Here is a 19,139-nt window from a genome sequence, read left to right as displayed (position 1 = left end):
CCTCTCTCTCATGACCTCATTTATCCCTGTCTCCTCTCTGTCCCTCCAGAGACTACAGAAGCATGGCATCAGCCCCCCACCCCAGACCCCCAGGCCCCCCTAAAGACCAACGCACCTCCCCTAACCACACACGGCCCCACTCCCTCATCCTGGGAGCCCCTCAGCCGTAAGGAGGCGCAGCATCAGGAGGAGGTGGGAGAGGAGGCAAAAGAATGCTGCAGTGACACAGAGCGGACAGTAGAGGGAAGCAGTGGTTCAGAGCGCAAGGAGAGCTACGGAGACCTGCAGGGGACATACGGGGCTAAGGTGGACCCACTGTGGTCAGCCTGGAGTTTGGAGTGGCCCGCATGACATGCTGAGGCATTGTGGGATACTGGAGGAAGGAGATTGGACTGGAATGGACGGGAGATGGGGGGGGGTCTGAGCGATGCGGTGACTGAAGGATGTGTGTCTGTGTGTTGGTGTAGTGGTGTGTGTTGTGTGCAGCCCTATATTCCTATGAGGGTGTACTGTATGCCTGTAATGTACGTCTCTGTGGAAAGAGACATTATGGCATTTACTGCACTTAGAAAGGCTGTTTTATGAATGTTGAAAAGCTCTGAAGAGAATAAATGAAGAGATGAAACCGTTTGTTCTGTGTATTATTCAAGTCAGTGACTAAAGCACTGTAGGYCCCCTTCCAGACATCACACTGTCTGCTCTGATCCCTTGCTGTTTAAACCATCAGATCCGAGTCGTTGTGAACATCCCATATTTAATGTTCTCAATATTGACATCCTCCCAATGGGACCACAGCKAGGTACAGATTTCAGTCCTAAAACTCTTCCATCCTCTGTCAAAGCCAGATCAACTTTGGATAACCCTGTTTTAACATGTGGATGGCATGATTCCTCTTTAATCTGAATGCTGATGGATTCTGAATGCCGACGTTCCTACATCATGTCCAAGTCCAACATTCAGCCATGGACATGGCACTGATGAGATCAWCCCACTGGCTCTCTTGCATTGATCGGATAAGCCAATTGGTTACCTCTGTCTGACTGGATAAGGTCAMGACCCCATTTTGAAGTCATTGCCATGGTAACTCTGGGGTCATGGAACACTAGAGGGTTCACGTGGGGTCAGCAGGAGAGCAAGGAGGCTGTGTGTGTGAGGCCGATTTGACAYACTCTTTCTCTATACTATCAGAGTTATTGACCAATCGGGCCCACTTTCTAAGAGGAGAGACACATCGGCCTTCAAGATTCTTCAGACAGTTCTAGACCGTTTTCAGACCATGTTAAATCAGTGAAAACAGCCATCGTTCCCTGACATCCATCAGGTGGTCACTATAACACACCGTGGTGACAGCAGTCAATAAGACAGTCTACTGTTGCTTTAAGCCGTCTGTCATTACGGCTGGCGATCTGAGCCGCTTAACAGACCCTGGCTAGTATCACTATAGGACTAGGTTAACAGACCCCTGACTACGTATCACTTAGGACTAGGCTAACAGACCCCTGACTAGTATCACTATAGGACTAGGTTAACAGACCCTGACTAGCTATCACTATAGGACTAGGTTAACAAGACCCCTGACAAGTATCACTATAGGACAAGGTTAACAGACCCCTGACTAGTATCACTATAGGACTAGCTTAACAGACCCCTGACTAGTATCACTATAGGACTAGGTTAACAGACCCTGACTAGCTATCACTATAGGACAAGGTTAACAGACCCCTGACTAGTATCACTATAGGACTAGGTAACAGACCCCTGACTAGTATCACTATAGGACTAGGTTAACAGACCCCTCTGACTACACTATAGGACTAGGTTAACAGACCCCTGACTTAATTCACTATAGGACTAGTTAACAGACCCCTGACTATATCACTATAGGACTAGGGTAACAGACCCCTGACTACTATCACTATAGGACTAGGTTAACAGACCCCTGAACTAGTACATATAGGACTAGGTTAACAGACCCCTGACTAGTATCACTATAGGACTAGGTTAAACAGACCCCTGGCTAGTATCACTATAGGACAGGTTAACAGACCCCTGGACTACTTCACTATAGGACTAGTTAACAGACCCCTGACTAGTATCACTATAGGACTAGGTTAACAGACCCCTGACTATTCACTATAGGACTAGGTTAACAGACCCCTGACTAGTATCACTATAGACAAGGTTAACAGACCCCTGACTATTCACTATAGGACTAGGTAACAGACCCCTGACTAAGTATCACTATAGGACAGGTTAACAGACCCCTGACTATACACTATAGACTAGGTTAACAGACCCCTGACTACTATCACTATAAGACTAGGTTAACAGACCCCTGACTAGTATCACTATAGGACTAGGTTAACAGACCCCTGACTAGTATCACTATAGGACTAGGTTAACAGACCCCTGACTATATCACTATAGGACTAGGTAACAGACCCCTGACTATATCACTATAGGACTAGGTTAACAGACCCCTGACTAGTATCACTATAGGACTAGGTTAACAGACCCCTGACTAGTATCACTATAGGACTAGGTTAACAGACACCCTGACTACTATCACTATAGGACTAGGTTAACAGACCCCTGACTACTTGTCACTATAGGACTAGGTTAACAGACCCCTGACTAGTATCACTATAGGACTAGGTTAACAGACCCTGACTAGTATCACTATAGGACTAGGTTAAAACTTCTTGAGAATACAGGGGTGCTATTTTCCCATTAGCATAATTTGCTCTACAGATTAAACTGCCTCTTATTCAATTATTGCTCTTACTATATGCATATAAATAATACCATTGGAAAAGAAAACAATCTCTAGTTTCTAAAAACCGTTTCAATTTTGTCTCTGAGTGATACACAAGTCATTTGACAGCACTTTCCCTGACCAAGAAGTAGAATGCAAGAAGTCTATGCTCGTTTCAACGCTCTGCCTATACATGGTCATGACCCCTATGACCAGAAACACACTTCATTCGCCTTCCTCTGGGTGTCAAGAGGACGTCAGAGGAGAAATTCTTTGTTTATCTGTACTGACGTGAAATAAGACCTATTCTTTGCGTGACCGACAACTCCGGTTTTCTGATTCGCACGAGTTGGAGCTGCGCTTGTGTACTGTTTTGCTGGCGTATGGATGAAAACTATCCCGTGTCGAATTTTGTTTGATACATGTGACCATATCATCGTAATGTATGTTTTTTTCAATATAGTTAAATCAGATTATTTGAATTTTTTCGGGAGTTTTGTGTGTTCCGTTGTCTGATTTTATTTACGTTTGAGAGATCCGTGCCACTCGACCAGTACCTGTGCTAAATGGAGTGGGAAAGGAACAATTCTGAACTTAACCAACGACTCATCTTGACAAAGGACACTTTGATCAACATTCTGATGAAAGATCAGCCATAGTAAGACCCAATTTACGATGTTATATCATATCTGTTGTGCATGTGAACTGGCCGTGGGCGCCTAGCGAATCTGCCTGGTATAGCTATGCTAATTTAGCGCTACATTTTGTTTTCGTTATAAAACATTTAATAAATCTGAAATATTGTTTGGATTCACCAGATGTTGGGCTTTCAATATCTGTACGCTGTGTATTTTTCTGAAATGTTTTAAGATGAGTAATTCGTTATATGACGTTGGTCTCTGTAATTGTTCTGGCTGGTCAGCACTATTTTCAGATTGCAGCTGCAATGTAGAACTGTGATTTATACCTGAAAAATGCACATTTTTCCCCCAAAAAACTATGCTATATACCATAAATATTTATCAGACTGTCATCTTATGAAGTTGTTCTTGGTTAGTGGCTATATATATTTTTATTTAGTCGAATTAGTGATAGCTACTGACGCAGGAAAAAACTGTTGGGAGTAAAAAAAACGTGTCCTTTGCTAACGTGGTTAGCTAATAGATTTACATATTGTGTCCTCCTGTAAAACATTTTAAAAATCTGAAATGGTGGCTTTATTCACAAGACCTGTTATCTTTCATCTGGTGTCTTGGACTTGTGATTTAATGATATTTAGATGCTACAAGTTACTTGTGACGCTATGCTAGCTATGCTACTCAGTGGTGGGGGTGCTCCCGGATCAGGGTTGGTGACTCGTGAGAAGTTAACAGACCCCTGACTACTATCACTATAGGACTAGGCCCTCCTTGATTTCCCTTGGCCACCGGGGACCAGTGGAGCCTCACTACAGTGTAGTGTAGTCATACTATGGCCCATGCTGAGAGAACAGAACATTGCTGTCCCCCAGCAGTCGCTACCATAGTGTAATGGGGTTAGACAGGCTGGAATGGGTTTATACAGCTGGACCTGAACCATTTCTGTCCGATCCATATGAACACCATACTGGAGGAACGCCATGTAACCTCACACACACTAGGTTACAGATGGTGTGTATGCTCGTTTAAAGTTTTATGAGCTGCGTATATGTGCATTTTAGAGTGTGTGTGAGTCTACTTGCTCCTAAACTGTTTATGAATATGCCCGGCGTGAGCAGTTAACTCTTTTCACCAGTTCTCTACAAACCTCAATGAAGACATTCAGCAGCTCTTTTCTGCTACCAACTCTCACAATCTCGCGTCAGAATTAGACGTTCGTCCATCAAATGTCAATTTTCGAAGATGTTCCAAACCGTCAATTTTCGAAGATGTTCCAAACCGTCAAATTTCAAAGATGTTCCAAACCGTCAAATTTCAAAGATGTTCCAAACCGTCAAATTTCAAAGATGTTCCAAACCGTCAAATTTCAAAGATGTTCCAAACCGTCAAATTTCAAAGATGTTCCAAACCGTCAAATTTCAAAGATGTTCCAAACCGTCAAATTTCAAAGATGTTCCAAACCGTCAAATTTCAAAGTGTTTTAAGTTCAGGCGTTAACTCTGAATGGTTAAGGTTTGAGATGGGCTTTGTTTTTTTTCTCTTGTAAAAACAACTTTCTTTTGCTGGATTCAAACTCGCAACCCTTTGAATCAGAGGCCAATGCTTACGCCCATCTCTGTCCATGACAACCTAGCCAAAACCAAAACATTCTTGAAAGTAACAGCTCTCACTGTTGTCCCCTAGTGGCTGGTTTCCACTACATCTCATTGTCGTCAGACATGGATGGGCATCGGAAACTGACTTGTATCACCGGTGACCTGGCTGGTTTTATTCCTAGCCTGGCTAGCTGATAGTCTCTGCTTTCACTATTACATTGTTGGTTTCTGAAGAAGGCTACTCTATAGTTGTCAGCTTTCTGTAAAGACCAGCTAAAGCCCTGTGGCCTGAGACAAAGAACTCCTTGTTCTATAAGAGCTCTGGAGGTCATTGTTACTACACAGACACACATACACACACATTCTGTATTTGCACTCTCACTCCATCAATAGTGTCTGGTGAAGGGTTGGACTGCACAGACAAGACCCCCACCCCCCTTACCACACACACTTCTCCCTCTCTTTCTGCGTGGTGAACTGGGACTCCTTAATCCATTTCGTACCGTTGCACTTRACCTTCCATTAAACATTAACAGGTATTTTAGACTACATGGTTCCCCTACCGTCTCCCAGAGTGCTCCAACATTCTGCCATGTTCTATACCCTAGCCAGCCATGACACTACAGAGGTACGCACACACACACTAGTCCTAGTCTTGGTCAGAGAGGCAGCCAAGAACACAATGGTAACTCTTGACAGATTTCCAGAGTTATTCTGTGGAGATGGGAGAACCTTCCAGAAGGACAACCATCTCTGCAGCACTCCACCAATCAGGCCTTTATGGTCTGGTGGCCAGACAGAAGTCACTCTTCAGTAAAAGGCACATGACAGCCCGCTTGAAGTTTGCCAAAAGGCACCCATGAGAAACAAGATTCTCTGGTCTGACGAAACCAAGATTGAACTCTTTGGCCTGAATACAAACTGTCACATCTGGAGGTAACATGGCACCATCCCTACGGTGAAGCATGGTGGTGGCAGCATCAAGCTGTGGGGATGTTTTCAGCAGGAGGGACTTGAAGACTAGTCAGGATAGAGGGAAAGATGAACGGAGCAAAGTACAGAGAGATCCTTGATGAAAACCTGCTCCAGAGCACTCAAGACATCAGACTGGGGTTCACCTTCCAACAGGACAACAACTCTAATCACACAGCCAAGCCAATGCAGGATTGGCTTCGGGACAAGTCTCTGAATGTCCTTGAGTGGCCCAGCCAGAGCCRGMACTTGAATCCAATCGAACATCTCTGGTGAGACCTGAAAAAAATCATTGCAGAGACACTCCCCTTCCAACCTGACGAAGCTTGAGATGATCTGCAGAGAAGAATGGGAGAAACTCCCCAAATGCTGGTGTGCCAAGCTTGTATTGTCATACCCAAGAAGACTCGAGGCTGGAATCGCTGCCAAAGGTGCTCCAACAAAGTACTGAGTAAAGGGTCTGAATACTTAAGTAAATGTGATATTTCAGTTTTTGTTTTTAATAAATTAGAAAACTTCTAGAACAGTTTTTTTTCTTATAATGTGGTATGATGTGTAGATTGAGATAAAAAATAAAAAATAAAAAACATTTTTTTAGAACAAGGCTGTAACAAAATGTGGAAAAAGTCAAGGGCTTTGAATACTGTCCGAATGCACTGTATGTGTGTGTACTTTTTATGTCACAGTGTGGGGAGAGTCTCTGCCAGTTCATAAGATGTAAAGCTGCTCTCTGTTCATTACAGGAACTACATAACACTGAGTAATCCTGGGGGAGTACACACAGGTTTAGTATAATCCTGCCCCAGACACACTGGGGAGACAGTCCTCTCGGAGCCCATACTCCCCCCACAATCCTCATTACAGGACACCTGGGGCTACAGAMGGGTGACCAGTGTGTTTTCTGTCATGCACATGTGTGTGTGTGTGTTKTTAATTCTGCATTAGAAGAAGGGTTGTACTTAGTGTATAGCGCACCTTTCAGAGTGGAGGAGAGGACCTGTTAAATCTCTCTTTGGACAGATGTCTGTCTAATAAGGTTTTGGGGCGGCAGGTAGCCTAGTGGTTAGAGTGTTGGGCCAGTAACCGAAAGGTTGCRGGATCGAATCCCTGAGCTGACAAGGTAAAAATCTATCGTTCTGCCCCTGAACAAGGCAGTTAACCCACTGTTCCCCAGTAGGCCYTCATTGTAAATAAGAACTTGTTCTTAACTGACCTGCCTAGTTAAATAAAGGTTCAACAAAGTTCGATATCAATAACATGGCAGTTCATTGCCCTGATCCATCCAACAACCATTACCAAGCCAACCACTCACACTCCACTGTGCTTCAGCCCATCAATGGATTGAGTCTTTGGTCTGAATACATTGTCTCTCTCTCTCGCACACACACGGTAACACTCTATAATGTCCTCTAACTGTCCCATTAGTAGTGCCACTGAAGACACTACCCAGGGCCTGTGACAAAAACACTCAATAGCAGGGAGTAACATAACTTTTACATGAACTGTAAACAACCTTGGTTCAGTTCAACCATGGAAATATCACTTTTCAAGTGTGTGTCTCAATTGTTCCTGTTCCAGAGAAGACAAAGTACGACAGTAAACCCTACTGACCTTAGGTAACATGGCCTCAAGCAGACAGACAACTTTACACTCCTAACATGGCCTCCAAGCAACAGACAACTTGACCTGTAACATCCTCCAAGCAGACAGACAACTAGACCTGGAACATGGCCTCCAGGCAGGCAGACAACCTGACCTGGTAACATGGCCCTCAGCAGAACAGACACAACTGTGACCTGGTAACATGGGCCCTCAAGGCCGAACAGGACAACTTGCAACACATAGGTACATGGCATCCAGGCCAACAGACACTTAGACCTGAGTAAACATGGCATCCAGGCAAGCACAGACAACCTACCTCCGGTAACAGGCCTTCCAGAGCAGACAATTCTGAACATCAACAGAGCAGACTAATATGCTGGTAACATAGCATCCAGGCCAAGGACAAGTCTTGACCTGGTAACATGTGCCAGTCAGGCGTAATGACTAGTACACATTACAAGGACACTGCTATAACATGATCCAAGGCAGACAGAATGACTTGACATGGTAACATTTGGCATCCAGGCAGGACAAAACTGACCTGTAAATGGCATCCAGGGGACAGGCAGACGATCATTGAGCTGTAACAGTGCTCCCAAAGCAAGCAGATGACTTACCTTGATACATGGCATCCAGCAGACAAGACTTTTACCTAAGTAACATGGCATCCAGCAGACAGACAACCTGACCTTAACAGAGCCTCCAAGGCAGACAAGACAACTTACCTCAGGTACACATGGCATCCAGCAGGCAGACAAACTTGACCTAGTAACATGGCATCCAGGCAAGCAGATGACTTGACCTGGTAACAGCATTTCAGGCAACAAACGACTTGCACCTGTAGGGAACACAGCTATCATAGCAGAACAAGACAGAAACTGAACCTGTAACTTGCCCTCCAGCAGGCAGGGACAAGAACAATACGCTGACCTAGGTAACATGCCTCCAGCAGGGCAACAATCTTTGCAGCTGGTAAACCATGGCCATCCAGGCGGACAATGCAACCTTGACATACAACCATGCAATTCCAGGCAAAGGCAGACACTGACCTTGGTAAAAACATGGCAATACCAGGCAACAGGGCACAAAAATCCTGATCATGGAAAGGTCAATCCAGTGCAGGCAGACAACTTTGAACTTACTAACTATAAAGGATCAGGCACAGCAGGACAAAAACCCTTGAGACATATGGAACAAGGCAGACCAGCGACAACAACACTGACCTAAGGTAAACATGGAGCATCCCAGGCCAGACAACCATGAGGACCTGTAAACATGCATCAGCAGGCACACAACTCGACCTTGACATGGCCTTCAGACAGGAGACAGATGACTTGAACATAGCTAACATGGCATCCAGGCAGACAGAAGACTGACCACTGTAACATTGGCAATTTCACAGACAGAAACACCTAAGACTACAGATAACAGCTCCAGGTAGACAGACCAACCTATTACATTAATGGTAACATGGCTTCCAGGCAGGCCTCGGTCAGCTCAGAGTTGGTTGGGAAAGAGCATAAGTTCTTTCTCAACGCTTCACTATGCGGAAGCCCTCGTGTGTGTGTGTGTGTGTGTGTGTGTGTGTGTGTGTGTGTGTGAATGCAGACATTGTTTGATAGCAATGAGGTGGAAAAGGGGTCCTGTGCTCAAAGCTAGGAAAGAAGAGAGGAGATGATGAAGGAGGGATGAGAGAGGTGCTGAAAGTAGGTCAGGTGCTTAGGGAAAGGGAAATGGGGAGACCTAGTCAGTTGTACAACTGAATGCATTCAACTGAAATGTGTCTTCCGTATTTAACCCACCCCCTCTGAATCAGAGAGGTGCGGGGTGCTTCCTTAATCGACATCCACGTCTTCGGCGCCCGGGGAGATAGGGAGGATTGGAGGAATAGAAAAATAATACCCAGAGCTCAGCTAGATGACAGAATCTGTGGAAGAAACACATTTGTTGAGAGTGAGCGAATGAAACAGAATCTGTGGAAGAAACAGACATTTGTTGAGAGAGAGAGGATTGGGTAATATGCTATGCACAGAGGCATGTCTGCAGTCTGGTGTGTGTGTGTGTTTCTGTGTGTGTGTGTGTGTGCGTGTGTGTGTGTGTTAAGAACGTTAGCAATGCTGAAATATTTCTCTAAATCTACTTTATCCTCTATATACTGCTGATCAGCAGATCTGCTCAAATCCTACATATCTCTCTCTCTCTGGGATTTGAGAGGCTTAGTTTTGTTTACTTAAAGTTTTTAAATCTGAATACACACACATTATCGTGTAAGTTCTGTATCAGTCACACATTCATAAGCAAGAACAAGCTAATTTGTTTCATACTATTGAAATCTCTCACAAAAACCTACACACAACCACATACAGCAGTGCAGCACAAGACAGTCTCTCTCTCTCTCTCTCTCTCTCTCTCTCTCTCTCTCTCTCTCTCTCTCTCTGTGATGGGGCGTGAACATAGATAAATAAATAAAGGAGAGAAAAGAAGAGAGGGATCCATAGTGCTGGTGGGATGGGGAGGGAGGGAGGAGTATATTGAGGGTGGAGAGCGAGGAGGGGAAGAGAGAGAGAGAGAGGCATGGGCAAGCCGCCAACGCTGACGAAAGCTGCTTAGCGCAACCAGTTGCCATGGATACAGTCAGGGGCAGCACCTTGTGTGTGTGAGAAAAAAAAGAGAGAGAGAGAGGGAGGGAAAACCAACAGGCAGCGTCAGACAGAACCAGTGAGGAAGATAGAGAACACCAGGCTGCAGGACAGAGAGAGAGTGAGAGAGACAGAGGGAGACAGCCAGAGCAAAAGAGTGATAGTGATAGAGTGATAGTGATAGCTAGAAGATGGAGGTTCAGTCAGAATGCGTAGAGCCTCCTCCTCCTCCATGCGATCCCCAGCCGCCAGGGAAGATCAACAAAGCAGCCTTCAAGCTGTTCGGAAAACGACGCTCCGGAATGGCCGGATTCTTCTCTTTCAGGAACAAAGGGGTCAACAGGAACGGGAATTCTGTGAATGTGAATTCTGTGGGGGCGACTAACGAGCTCGTCAGGAGTAAAACGCATGACGGACTAACGAGCTTGGAACCAGACGGACAGAGAGCGGAGGAGTCCGGAATATCAGAGGCGGGACAGGTGAGGTCTCTCAGCAAATCACTGAGCTTCTTTTCGCTGCTCAGACGAGGAAGTATGAGAGCCAATGAGAATACAGGGTTTGGGAGAAGGGGGAGGGGTTTAAAAGGCTTCTTCAGTAGTATGAAATGGCGGCGGAAGGAGAACGTGACGGAGGGAGAGGGGGAGGTAGCGGAGGTGAGAGAGGGGGAAGTGATTCTAACAGAAGAAGTGAAAGACATCACTCTGACCCTCGAACCCCAGCCCCGCCTGCCCCAGGAGGATCATGGTAGCTTGGAGGCTGAGCAAAACACAGAATCGTCAGGAACCTCTCCCTCCAACAACGCKACGACACCACTCACGCACTCAATCGCCTTGACGACAAACCTGTCAGAATCCCTCTATACGCCATCCCCCTCCCCTCTGCGCACCTTCCTACACTCAAAACCCAAAACGTCAATTTCCTCTGTAACGGCCATCCCCCCTCTGGATCAGTGTGACCCTCCCTCCGAACCCTCAGTGGACCGGCTCTGTTCAGTCCTCTTCACTGACGTCACTTCACTCAAGAGCTTCGATTCACTGACGGGGTGCGGTGACATCATCGCAGACGCAGAGGAGGAGGGGGCAGGAAACGGTGGAGGAGGAGTAGGAAGTGCTACTAGCAGTAGCACTAGTAGTGGGGAAGGAGGAGGAGGAGTACGAAGCTCCATTAATACCCATGTCACCCCTTCCACCCCTACCTCCACCTCCGCTACTGCCTCTGCCCCTGCCCCCCTCCATGCCAGYGCACGGCTGATGCCCTCTCACTCTGCCCCAACTCAGCAGCCCTCTGGCAGCGGCGTGGTGGCCTACATGGGGGGTGGGGAGGAGATGGCCAGCCCTGACGGGGTGGACGACGCAGACATGCAGGGGCTCTGGCACATGCTCCCCTCTGGGGGAGAAAACTCCCCCACCTTCCTCCGATCCAACTCTCACCTGGCTCCCCCCAGGGGTACAGAGCGGAAACTCACCCAGGTCAAGTCTCTGGGACTCAGCAAGATCCCTGTAGTGGGGGGAGGAGGGGGAGGAAGGGTGACTAAACTCCCCATTCACGCTGCTTGCCAAACCTCCTCGCCCAATGAGATGGAGACTAAGGAGGAAGTCCCGCCCCAACAGGATGTCCCGGCTCTTAGGGATGAGGGCTACTGGGATACGCCCTCTGCAACCCCCACGGCAACGCCTGACAACGGCTTCCTGCGGAACCAAAGGCTTGGCCTATTGTGTGACAGTTGCTCTGGCGATGCGCTCTACGACCTCTACAARGAGGAATTGGAAAGATCTGATGACGAGGAAGAGGAAGAAGATCTGATGAGTACACCTTCCACCTCTGCATGTGAGTACAAACTCAGCCCTCTGGCCCGGACTACTCCTCCTTTCTCCTCCTCCTCTTCCTCTTTCCACTCGATGAAGGGAAGCACTAGCCTTCCCCGCGAGTCCAAAATCCCTCTTAGTGTCAGACAGATCACACCCCCTCACTCTGTGAGCCAATCAGCTCTTTCCTCTGTCCACGCAACCGCTCCTCCCTCTGACACACCCACCCATGCCCCTCCCCCAGCCCGGACCAGAATCCCTGTCTCCAAGGTGCCAGTCCGTCGCCCTGGGAACAAGGCCGGCAACGCTACACAAGGGCCAGCCCCCAGGAAGTAGCTTTGGACCAGGCAGCCATGAACTTTGGTGTCTTTGGACTAAACCTGTGTACACCATCACTGGTCTTATGTGTAAGACATTGCTGGACTGGTGGGTTGTGGAAGGCATCAGACAATGATAGACACTGGAAATAAAGTGAGAAGAGCTCTAAGCAACACTCCCTTTGGATCCTAGTGGGTCACAAGAAAACTAAATAAACTTTGGGTGGCAAAAAAAGTTTGACATATTGTAACCACTGAACATAAGTGCTCAACATCACCGGACGTGTGTGTTCAACATCACCGGACGTGTGTGTTCAACATCACCGGACGTGTGTGTTCAACATCACCGGACGTGTGTGTTCAACACTCACTGGAGTTATGTGTATGGGACAAGAAACTTGGCAACTCTTCAAGTGGGGGAAGGGAGCGCACCGAAAAGTTTGGGATCACAATTTTAGACACACTCTTATCGCTTCCTGACCAGATATGCAAACTTTGGTCATATAAATCAACTGCACTACACACCCGCTAGGAAGGACCAGGGCACCTTTCACACCGCTAGGAAGGACCAGGGCACCTTTCATACCGCTAGGAAGGACCAGAGCACCTTTCACACCGCTAGGAAGGACCAGGGCACCTTTCACACCGCTAGGAAGGACCAGAGCACCTTTCACACTGCTAGGAAGGACAGAGCACCTTTCACCGCTAGGAAGGACAGAGCACATTTCACACCGCTAGGAAGGACCAGAGCAACCTTTCACACCGCTAGGAAGGACCAGAGACCTTTCACACCGCTAGGAAGGACCAGGGCACCTTTCACACCGCTAGGAAGGAGCAGGGCACCTTTCACACGCTAGGAAGGACAGAGCACCTTTCACACCGCTAGGAAGGACAGAGCACCTTTCCCACACGCTAGGAAGGACCAGAGCACCTTTCACACCGCTAGGAAGGACCAGGGCACCTTTCACAACCGCTAGGAAGGACCAGGGCACCTTTCACACCGCTAGGAAGGACCAGGGCACCTTTCACACCGCCTACGAAGGACAGAGGACCTTTACCTTTTCTCTTCAAGGTCCTTTTTTTCTAAAACACAGATTTTATATGATACGACGTGTTTAATCTAACAACAGCCTAATATAATTAAACAGTTTGGAATGTGTCATCATCTAATCTGTAACTAATTACCTCCTAATCCCAGACTCCAATCCTTAATCTGTATCTATAATTTTGTCATGCCATTTAGCAGACCTTTTTATCCAAAGTGATTTACAGCAATGCAGGTGGGAGGAGCTATATGAGGGCGGGCTCATTGTAATGGCTGGAATGGAATTAATGGAACAGAGTCAAACATGTMGTTRCCATATGTGTGATACCATTCCATTTATTCCATTGAGCCCATCCTCCCACCAGTGAGACATACATGCATATTATTATATTATTGTTTATGATGGGTGATCCCGGAAATCAAACCCACCATCCTGGCATTGCAAGCGCTATGTGCTACCAACTGAGCTACGGTGGACCACCGTCTTCTAAAACCTGATTGGTTGTACTGCTGACTATTTGTCTGCCAGTGCTAAAGTACCAGTGGATGGCAGTGYTGACAACATTGCTAAAATAAATCCGAGAGAATGTATGTATGTTTACTAAGGTGCACATGGAGATCACAGGATACCAAGAAACGTCCCTAAAACATCCTCCTTAGTGAAACATAAACACACACATGGTCCTCTGGACCTGATGGACTCCACCACTCAAACGAGCAACTACTGTACTGTGATGAGCTTACACAGCCGCACTGCAATCTGGGAAAACAGCTGCAGGTTCAATCGCTCTGGGATTTACAACCATAACAAATCACCTAATGGAAAACTGMAAAACGAACTGAACACTCTCGCTGCATGAGGTGCCTGGAACACAGGGCACTAGGATCAGGGAACACTGACGCACACACACATTTTAAATYCTTAATTTGAATCCACCAATCAAATGTACAAAAAAAGGATCCAAACATTTCAAAGTCCCTTTTTTGCATGGTACAGAAAGCAGCTCCTTCTCCAAACAGCTAGGCTCCCCCGAGCAGTACCTAGCCTACTGCTTTGCCCTAGTTTTTGTCAGGCCCGCAATCTGGAGGCCACACACTGCAAGCCTGTGTACGTGGCCGAGACTGCCAAATATCAGGGGCCACCCAGCTTTTGGCACTCCACCCGAGGCTGTCCAGCTGCCCGAGGGGCCAGGTACTGAAGCAGCCTTCTCAGCACACCAAACACAAAAAAACACACACACAACCCGTCAAGAACTGTCTTTCGTACCAACCCTGGCTTACTTTCTTCTCTCACCAGGACACATAATACAAATGCTTTTTTCTACTGAGTACTTTGTTGTTCCTAGTTTTCATACTCCTTTTTATAGGAACAATGTTCATGAGATACCGCAACCAACCTTGACTGTGAACACACCAGCTACTTAGTGGGCCTTCGTTTTTGTTTCTGATTTATGAAGGAAGGCGTGGTGTGGGGGTGGGGGCCAAAGCTTGCCTGTGGCATACATTTCAGTGAAGTATATTTCACCTCCCCCACCCAATCCCCAAATCAGGAGTGCACTTCAACTCCCATCCCCAAATCGGAGTTAACCTTCACCTCGCCTCCCAGATTCAGGAGTAACCTTCCCCTCCATCCCCAAATCAGGAGTAACGCTTCAACCCTCCGTCCCCAAATCAGGAGTAACCTTCCCCCTTCCATCCCAAAATCAGGATAACCATTCACCTCCCAGTCCCCAAATCAGGAGTAACCTTCCTCCCTCCATCCCAATATCAGGAGTAACCTTCACCTCCGCACCAAATCAGGAGTAACTTCAACCCTCCGTCCCAACCATCGGAGTAACCTCACCTCCGTGCTGTTAGGTCACACAATATCAGGAGTAAAACCTTCCAACCTACCGCCCCAATCAGGAGTAACTTCTCCCCAATCAGGAGTAAACCTTCACCTCCCATCCCCAAATCAGGAGTAACCTTCACCTCCATCACCAAATAGAGTAACCTTCACCTCCCATCCCAAATAGGAGTAACCTCACCTCCCATCCCCAAATAGGAGTAACCTTCCACCCTCCACACCAAATTCAGGAGTACTATTTCAACCTCCTCACCCATCCCGCACAAATCAGGAGTAACCTTCACCATCCCCAAATCAGGAGTAACCTCACCCTCCATCCCCAAATCAGGGGAGTAACCTTCACCCTCCATCCCCAAATCAGGAGTAACCTTCACTCATCCCCAAACTCAGCGAGTAACCTTCACCTCATCCCCAAATCAGGAGTAACCTTCACCTCCCTCTCCCCAAATCAGGAGTAACTTCACCCTCCAACTACCCCAAATCAGGAGTAACCTTCACCCTGCATCCCAAATCAGGAGTAACTCAGCTCCTCACCCTCAACCCATCCCAAATCAGGATAAACTTCACCTCATCCCAATCAGAGTAACCTTCATCCATCCCCAAATCAGGAGTAACCTTCCAACCTCCATCCCCAAATTCAGGATAACCTCAGCCTCCACCATCCCCAAATTCAGCGAGTAACCTCACCCCCCTCCATCCAATCAGGATAAAACCCTTTTTAACACCCCCCCATCCCCAAATCAGGAGTAACCTGTCACCCTACCGTCACCAATCAGGAGTGTAACCTCCATCCCCAATCAGGAGAACCTTCATCCAAATCAGGTAACCTCACCTCCCATCCCCAAATCAGAGTAACCTTCACCTTCCCCCAATATCAGGAGTAACTTCACTCCCATCCCCAATCAGGAGTTAAACTTCACACCCTCCCCAAATCAGGAGTAACTTTCACCTCCCTGTCCCCAAATCAGGAGTAATCTTCCTCCTGTCCCAAATCAGGTTAAAATTCACCCTCATCCCCAAATCAGGAGTAACTTCACCCTCCGTCCCCAAATCAGGGAGTGACCTTCACCCTCCATCCCAAAATCATGCTGTTATTCTATACCATTAGGAGTTACAGACCTATAGACAATGAATCTGAATGCAGCATGACGTCATTCTTAGCCTTACATCTACCTACCTGTCTGTCCATCTTCTCTGTCTTTCTTTTATTCCCTCTGTGTGTGAATATCTTTGTTTTCTTTCACTCTGTTAATGGTGTGAATATCTTTGTTTTCTTTCACTCTGTTAATGGTGTGAATATCTTTGTTTCTCTTTCACTCTCGTTAATGGTGTGAATATCTTTGTTTTCTTTCACTCTGTTAATGTGTGAATATCTTTGTTTTCTTTCACTCTGTTAATGGTTGAATATCTTTGTTTTCTTTCACTCTGTTAATGGTGTGAATATCTTTGTTTTCTTTCACTCTGTTATGGTGTGAATATCTTTGTTTTCTTTCACTCTGTTAATGGTTGAATATCTTTTGTTTTCTTTCATTCTGTTAATGTTGTGAATATCTTTGTTTTCTTTCACTCTAATGGTATGAATATCTTTGTTTTCTTCACTCTGTTATGGTGTGAATATCTTTGTTTTCTTTCATTCTGTTAATGGTGTGAATATCTTTGTTTAATTAATAAACCGCTGTGATCGCGCTATAGAGACGATTTTGGCTCATGTGTTGGCAATACATTTCAGTCGCCTGCTAGCAGACACACGCACACGCACACACACCACACACACACACACACACACACACACACACACACACACACACACACACACACACACACACACACCCAAACACCAAAACCAAACACACACACACACACACCACACACCACACACACACACACAACACACACACACAGGAGAGGGATGGGGGTGATGCTGTTGTTGCTCTGCTGCAGTGGGGGGTGATTTTTGTGATGGCTCAGAGAGCTACAGCTGCTGATGATATACAACTCACATCACTTGTTCCTCAAGATGACATCCAAATGTAATATTGATTGTTAAGATTGTGTGGTCTTTCTGAGACTGAATGGATGGTGAGGTGGGAGAGAGACACAAAGAGAGAGGCTGGCTGCAGCTGATACAAGCTTTCTTCAATATGAAACTGGGCCTGTGTGTGTGTGTGTGTGTGTGTGTGTGTGTGTGTGTGTGTTGATGTTACTTTATATAAGACCCCCCTATCTGCTAAGTGTGTGTTGCATGAGTGTGTGTGTGTGTTTTGACTGTTGAATATAGATGGGAGGAATGTCTCTTTTTGTAACCTTTCTCTGTCACTGTTAGAGGGACCCACGTGTTTGCTCGAGAAAGGATGTATTTGTGTGTGTGTGTGTGTGTGTGTACGCCTAAGGAAGCAGGAGGATTTGGTGCAGTGGTGAATCCCCTTTGTAATGGTGCAGAAGAAATACATCTCCCCTCATTCTCCCTCCCCTCTCTCCTTTTTTCCCTCCATCTCACTCCCCTCTTTCTCCCCTCCCTCCTCTTTTTTCCCCTCCATCTCTCTCCCCATCTTCTCTCCCCCTCTCTCGCTCCTGCAGAGTGTAGTTTATGTAAAAGCATTAGTAATACCAGATCAAAGCTTCTCGTGATGCACGAGAGAGGGGTCTGTGTGTGTTGTGTGCGTGTATGTGTTGTTTGTGTGTGCGTGTATGTGTTTTGTGCGCGTTTGTGTGTGTGTTTGTGTGCATTTGTGGTGGGTTATAGACACTGTTGCTGATCTCATCTCCTTTTAGTTTTTGGGCAACCTGGACTTTGACTCCACAGCGCACACACACACACACATTTAGCGTGGGTATATATTCGACTAAAGACTGGGTGGAATTATTTTGAATTTTGTACAGATGAAAAAAAAGACAACAGACTGAGAAGAGAATGAGAGACTAAGAGAATGAGAAGAAAGAGAGAACTAAAGACTGAGGGGTAGGGAGGAGAAGAATGGAGGGTAGGGAGGAGAAGAATGAAGGAGAAGAAGGGAGAGAAGAATAAGGTTAGGGAGTAGAAAGTGAGAGGTAGGGAGGAGAAGAGTGGGGGTAGGAGGAGAATAATGAAGTTTAGGAGTAAAGAGTGAGGGGTAAGGAGGAGAAGAGGAGGAGAAAAATGAGGAGTAGGGAGGAGAAAGAATGTGTGTGTAAGTGTAAGTGTCTGCGGCTGCGCGTGTGTGTGAGAATCTGCATAATGTAGAAGAATTATACCTGCATGACTATTCAGGTCAGACTGTACTGATGATGATGATGATGATATACTTAACCAATAAGGCATGAGGGGGTGTGGTATATGGCCAATATACCACGGCTAAGGGCTGTTCTTACATATYACGCAATACGGAGTGCCTGGATACAGCCTGTAGCCGTGGTATATTGGCCATTAGGGTTGGGGAGTAACAGTTTACAAAAAAACTGTAACTGTAATCCGTTACGTTACCAGCAAAAATATTGTAATCAGATTACAGATACTTTTGAGAAACTAGATGATTACCTTAAGGATTAATTATAAATTCAGAAAGGATGTTTGCGAAAAAAAAACATCTTTGACACTTTTCTCAATTACATTCAAATCAGCATTGGAAAAAGGCGCACATTTTTATTTGTTCAACGTGAGCGAGTCTGACCACCAATCAGAGAACACTATGATGACACACCAATGTGTTTGATTGATTGCGGGAAAAGTGCAGGAATAGGTTTTTGTAGGCTACAGTCCAAGCTATGTCTTCCAATGTTACGACTGCTGTCGGCATCCAAATATTATCCAACTTGAATAAACGCTTGGAGGTCAGGACGACAGCAGTGGTGTAGTCTACGACGATACGGATATCACTTATTATTGATATCTACARAGCGTATTGATGTGAATCACACTGCTGCTCTCTCATTTAGCTATTTGCGCCWC

The 19,139-nt window shown here is 46.3% G+C and overlaps 1 protein-coding gene, 3 long non-coding RNA genes and 1 pseudogene across 8 annotated transcripts; 2 read left to right on the top strand and 3 right to left on the bottom strand.

Annotated features, from left to right (window-relative positions):
* The window catches only part of LOC112081049 (phosphatidylinositol-3,5-bisphosphate 3-phosphatase MTMR6-like), a 29,937-nt pseudogene extending 29,312 nt beyond the window's left edge, over positions 1-625 (top strand).
* Positions 626-10,147: 9,522 nt separating this feature from the next.
* Positions 10,148-12,682, top strand: LOC112081051 (APC membrane recruitment protein 2-like). The gene has a single exon (XM_024147016.2). It carries the CDS (start codon positions 10,393-10,395, stop codon positions 12,340-12,342), a length of 1,950 nt encoding a protein of 649 aa, XP_024002784.1. The 5' UTR covers positions 10,148-10,392; the 3' UTR covers positions 12,343-12,682.
* Positions 12,683-12,872: 190 nt separating this feature from the next.
* On the bottom strand, positions 12,873-13,379 carry LOC139027514 (uncharacterized). Of its 3 annotated transcripts, XR_011479615.1 has the most exons (4): positions 13,316-13,379; positions 13,235-13,284; positions 13,078-13,176; positions 12,873-12,990 (listed from the first exon to the last, which is right to left on the bottom strand). It is a non-coding gene; the product is annotated as an uncharacterized lncRNA (long non-coding RNA). The 3 variants fall into 3 exon arrangements; XR_011479613.1 differs by lacking the exon at positions 13,316-13,379 and having other exon boundaries at positions 13,235-13,292; XR_011479614.1 differs by lacking the exon at positions 13,316-13,379 and having other exon boundaries at positions 13,107-13,176; positions 13,235-13,292.
* A 1,601-nt stretch (positions 13,380-14,980) lies between these two features.
* On the bottom strand, positions 14,981-16,262 carry LOC139027512 (uncharacterized). 3 transcript variants are annotated; one of them, XR_011479609.1, is made up of 6 exons: positions 16,223-16,262; positions 16,135-16,163; positions 15,940-15,973; positions 15,558-15,587; positions 15,303-15,339; positions 14,981-15,050 (listed from the first exon to the last, which is right to left on the bottom strand). It is a non-coding gene; the product is annotated as an uncharacterized lncRNA (long non-coding RNA). The 3 variants fall into 3 exon arrangements; XR_011479611.1 differs by lacking the exon at positions 14,981-15,050 and adding an exon at positions 15,158-15,206; XR_011479610.1 differs by lacking the exons at positions 15,940-15,973; positions 16,135-16,163; positions 16,223-16,262 and adding an exon at positions 16,164-16,194.
* A 273-nt stretch (positions 16,263-16,535) lies between these two features.
* Positions 16,536-16,903, bottom strand: LOC139027513 (uncharacterized). Its single transcript, XR_011479612.1, has 3 exons — positions 16,814-16,903; positions 16,604-16,675; positions 16,536-16,569 (listed from the first exon to the last, which is right to left on the bottom strand). It is a non-coding gene; the product is annotated as an uncharacterized lncRNA (long non-coding RNA).
* Positions 16,904-19,139: the final 2,236 nt, after the last annotated feature.

Source organism: Salvelinus sp. IW2-2015, unplaced genomic scaffold, assembly GCF_002910315.2.
Source record: "Salvelinus sp. IW2-2015 unplaced genomic scaffold, ASM291031v2 Un_scaffold16692, whole genome shotgun sequence".
NCBI lineage: Eukaryota > Metazoa > Chordata > Actinopteri > Salmoniformes > Salmonidae > Salvelinus > Salvelinus sp. IW2-2015.
Note: the sequence above shows the minus strand (reverse complement) of the source record. Positions and strands in the feature narration are given on the sequence as shown.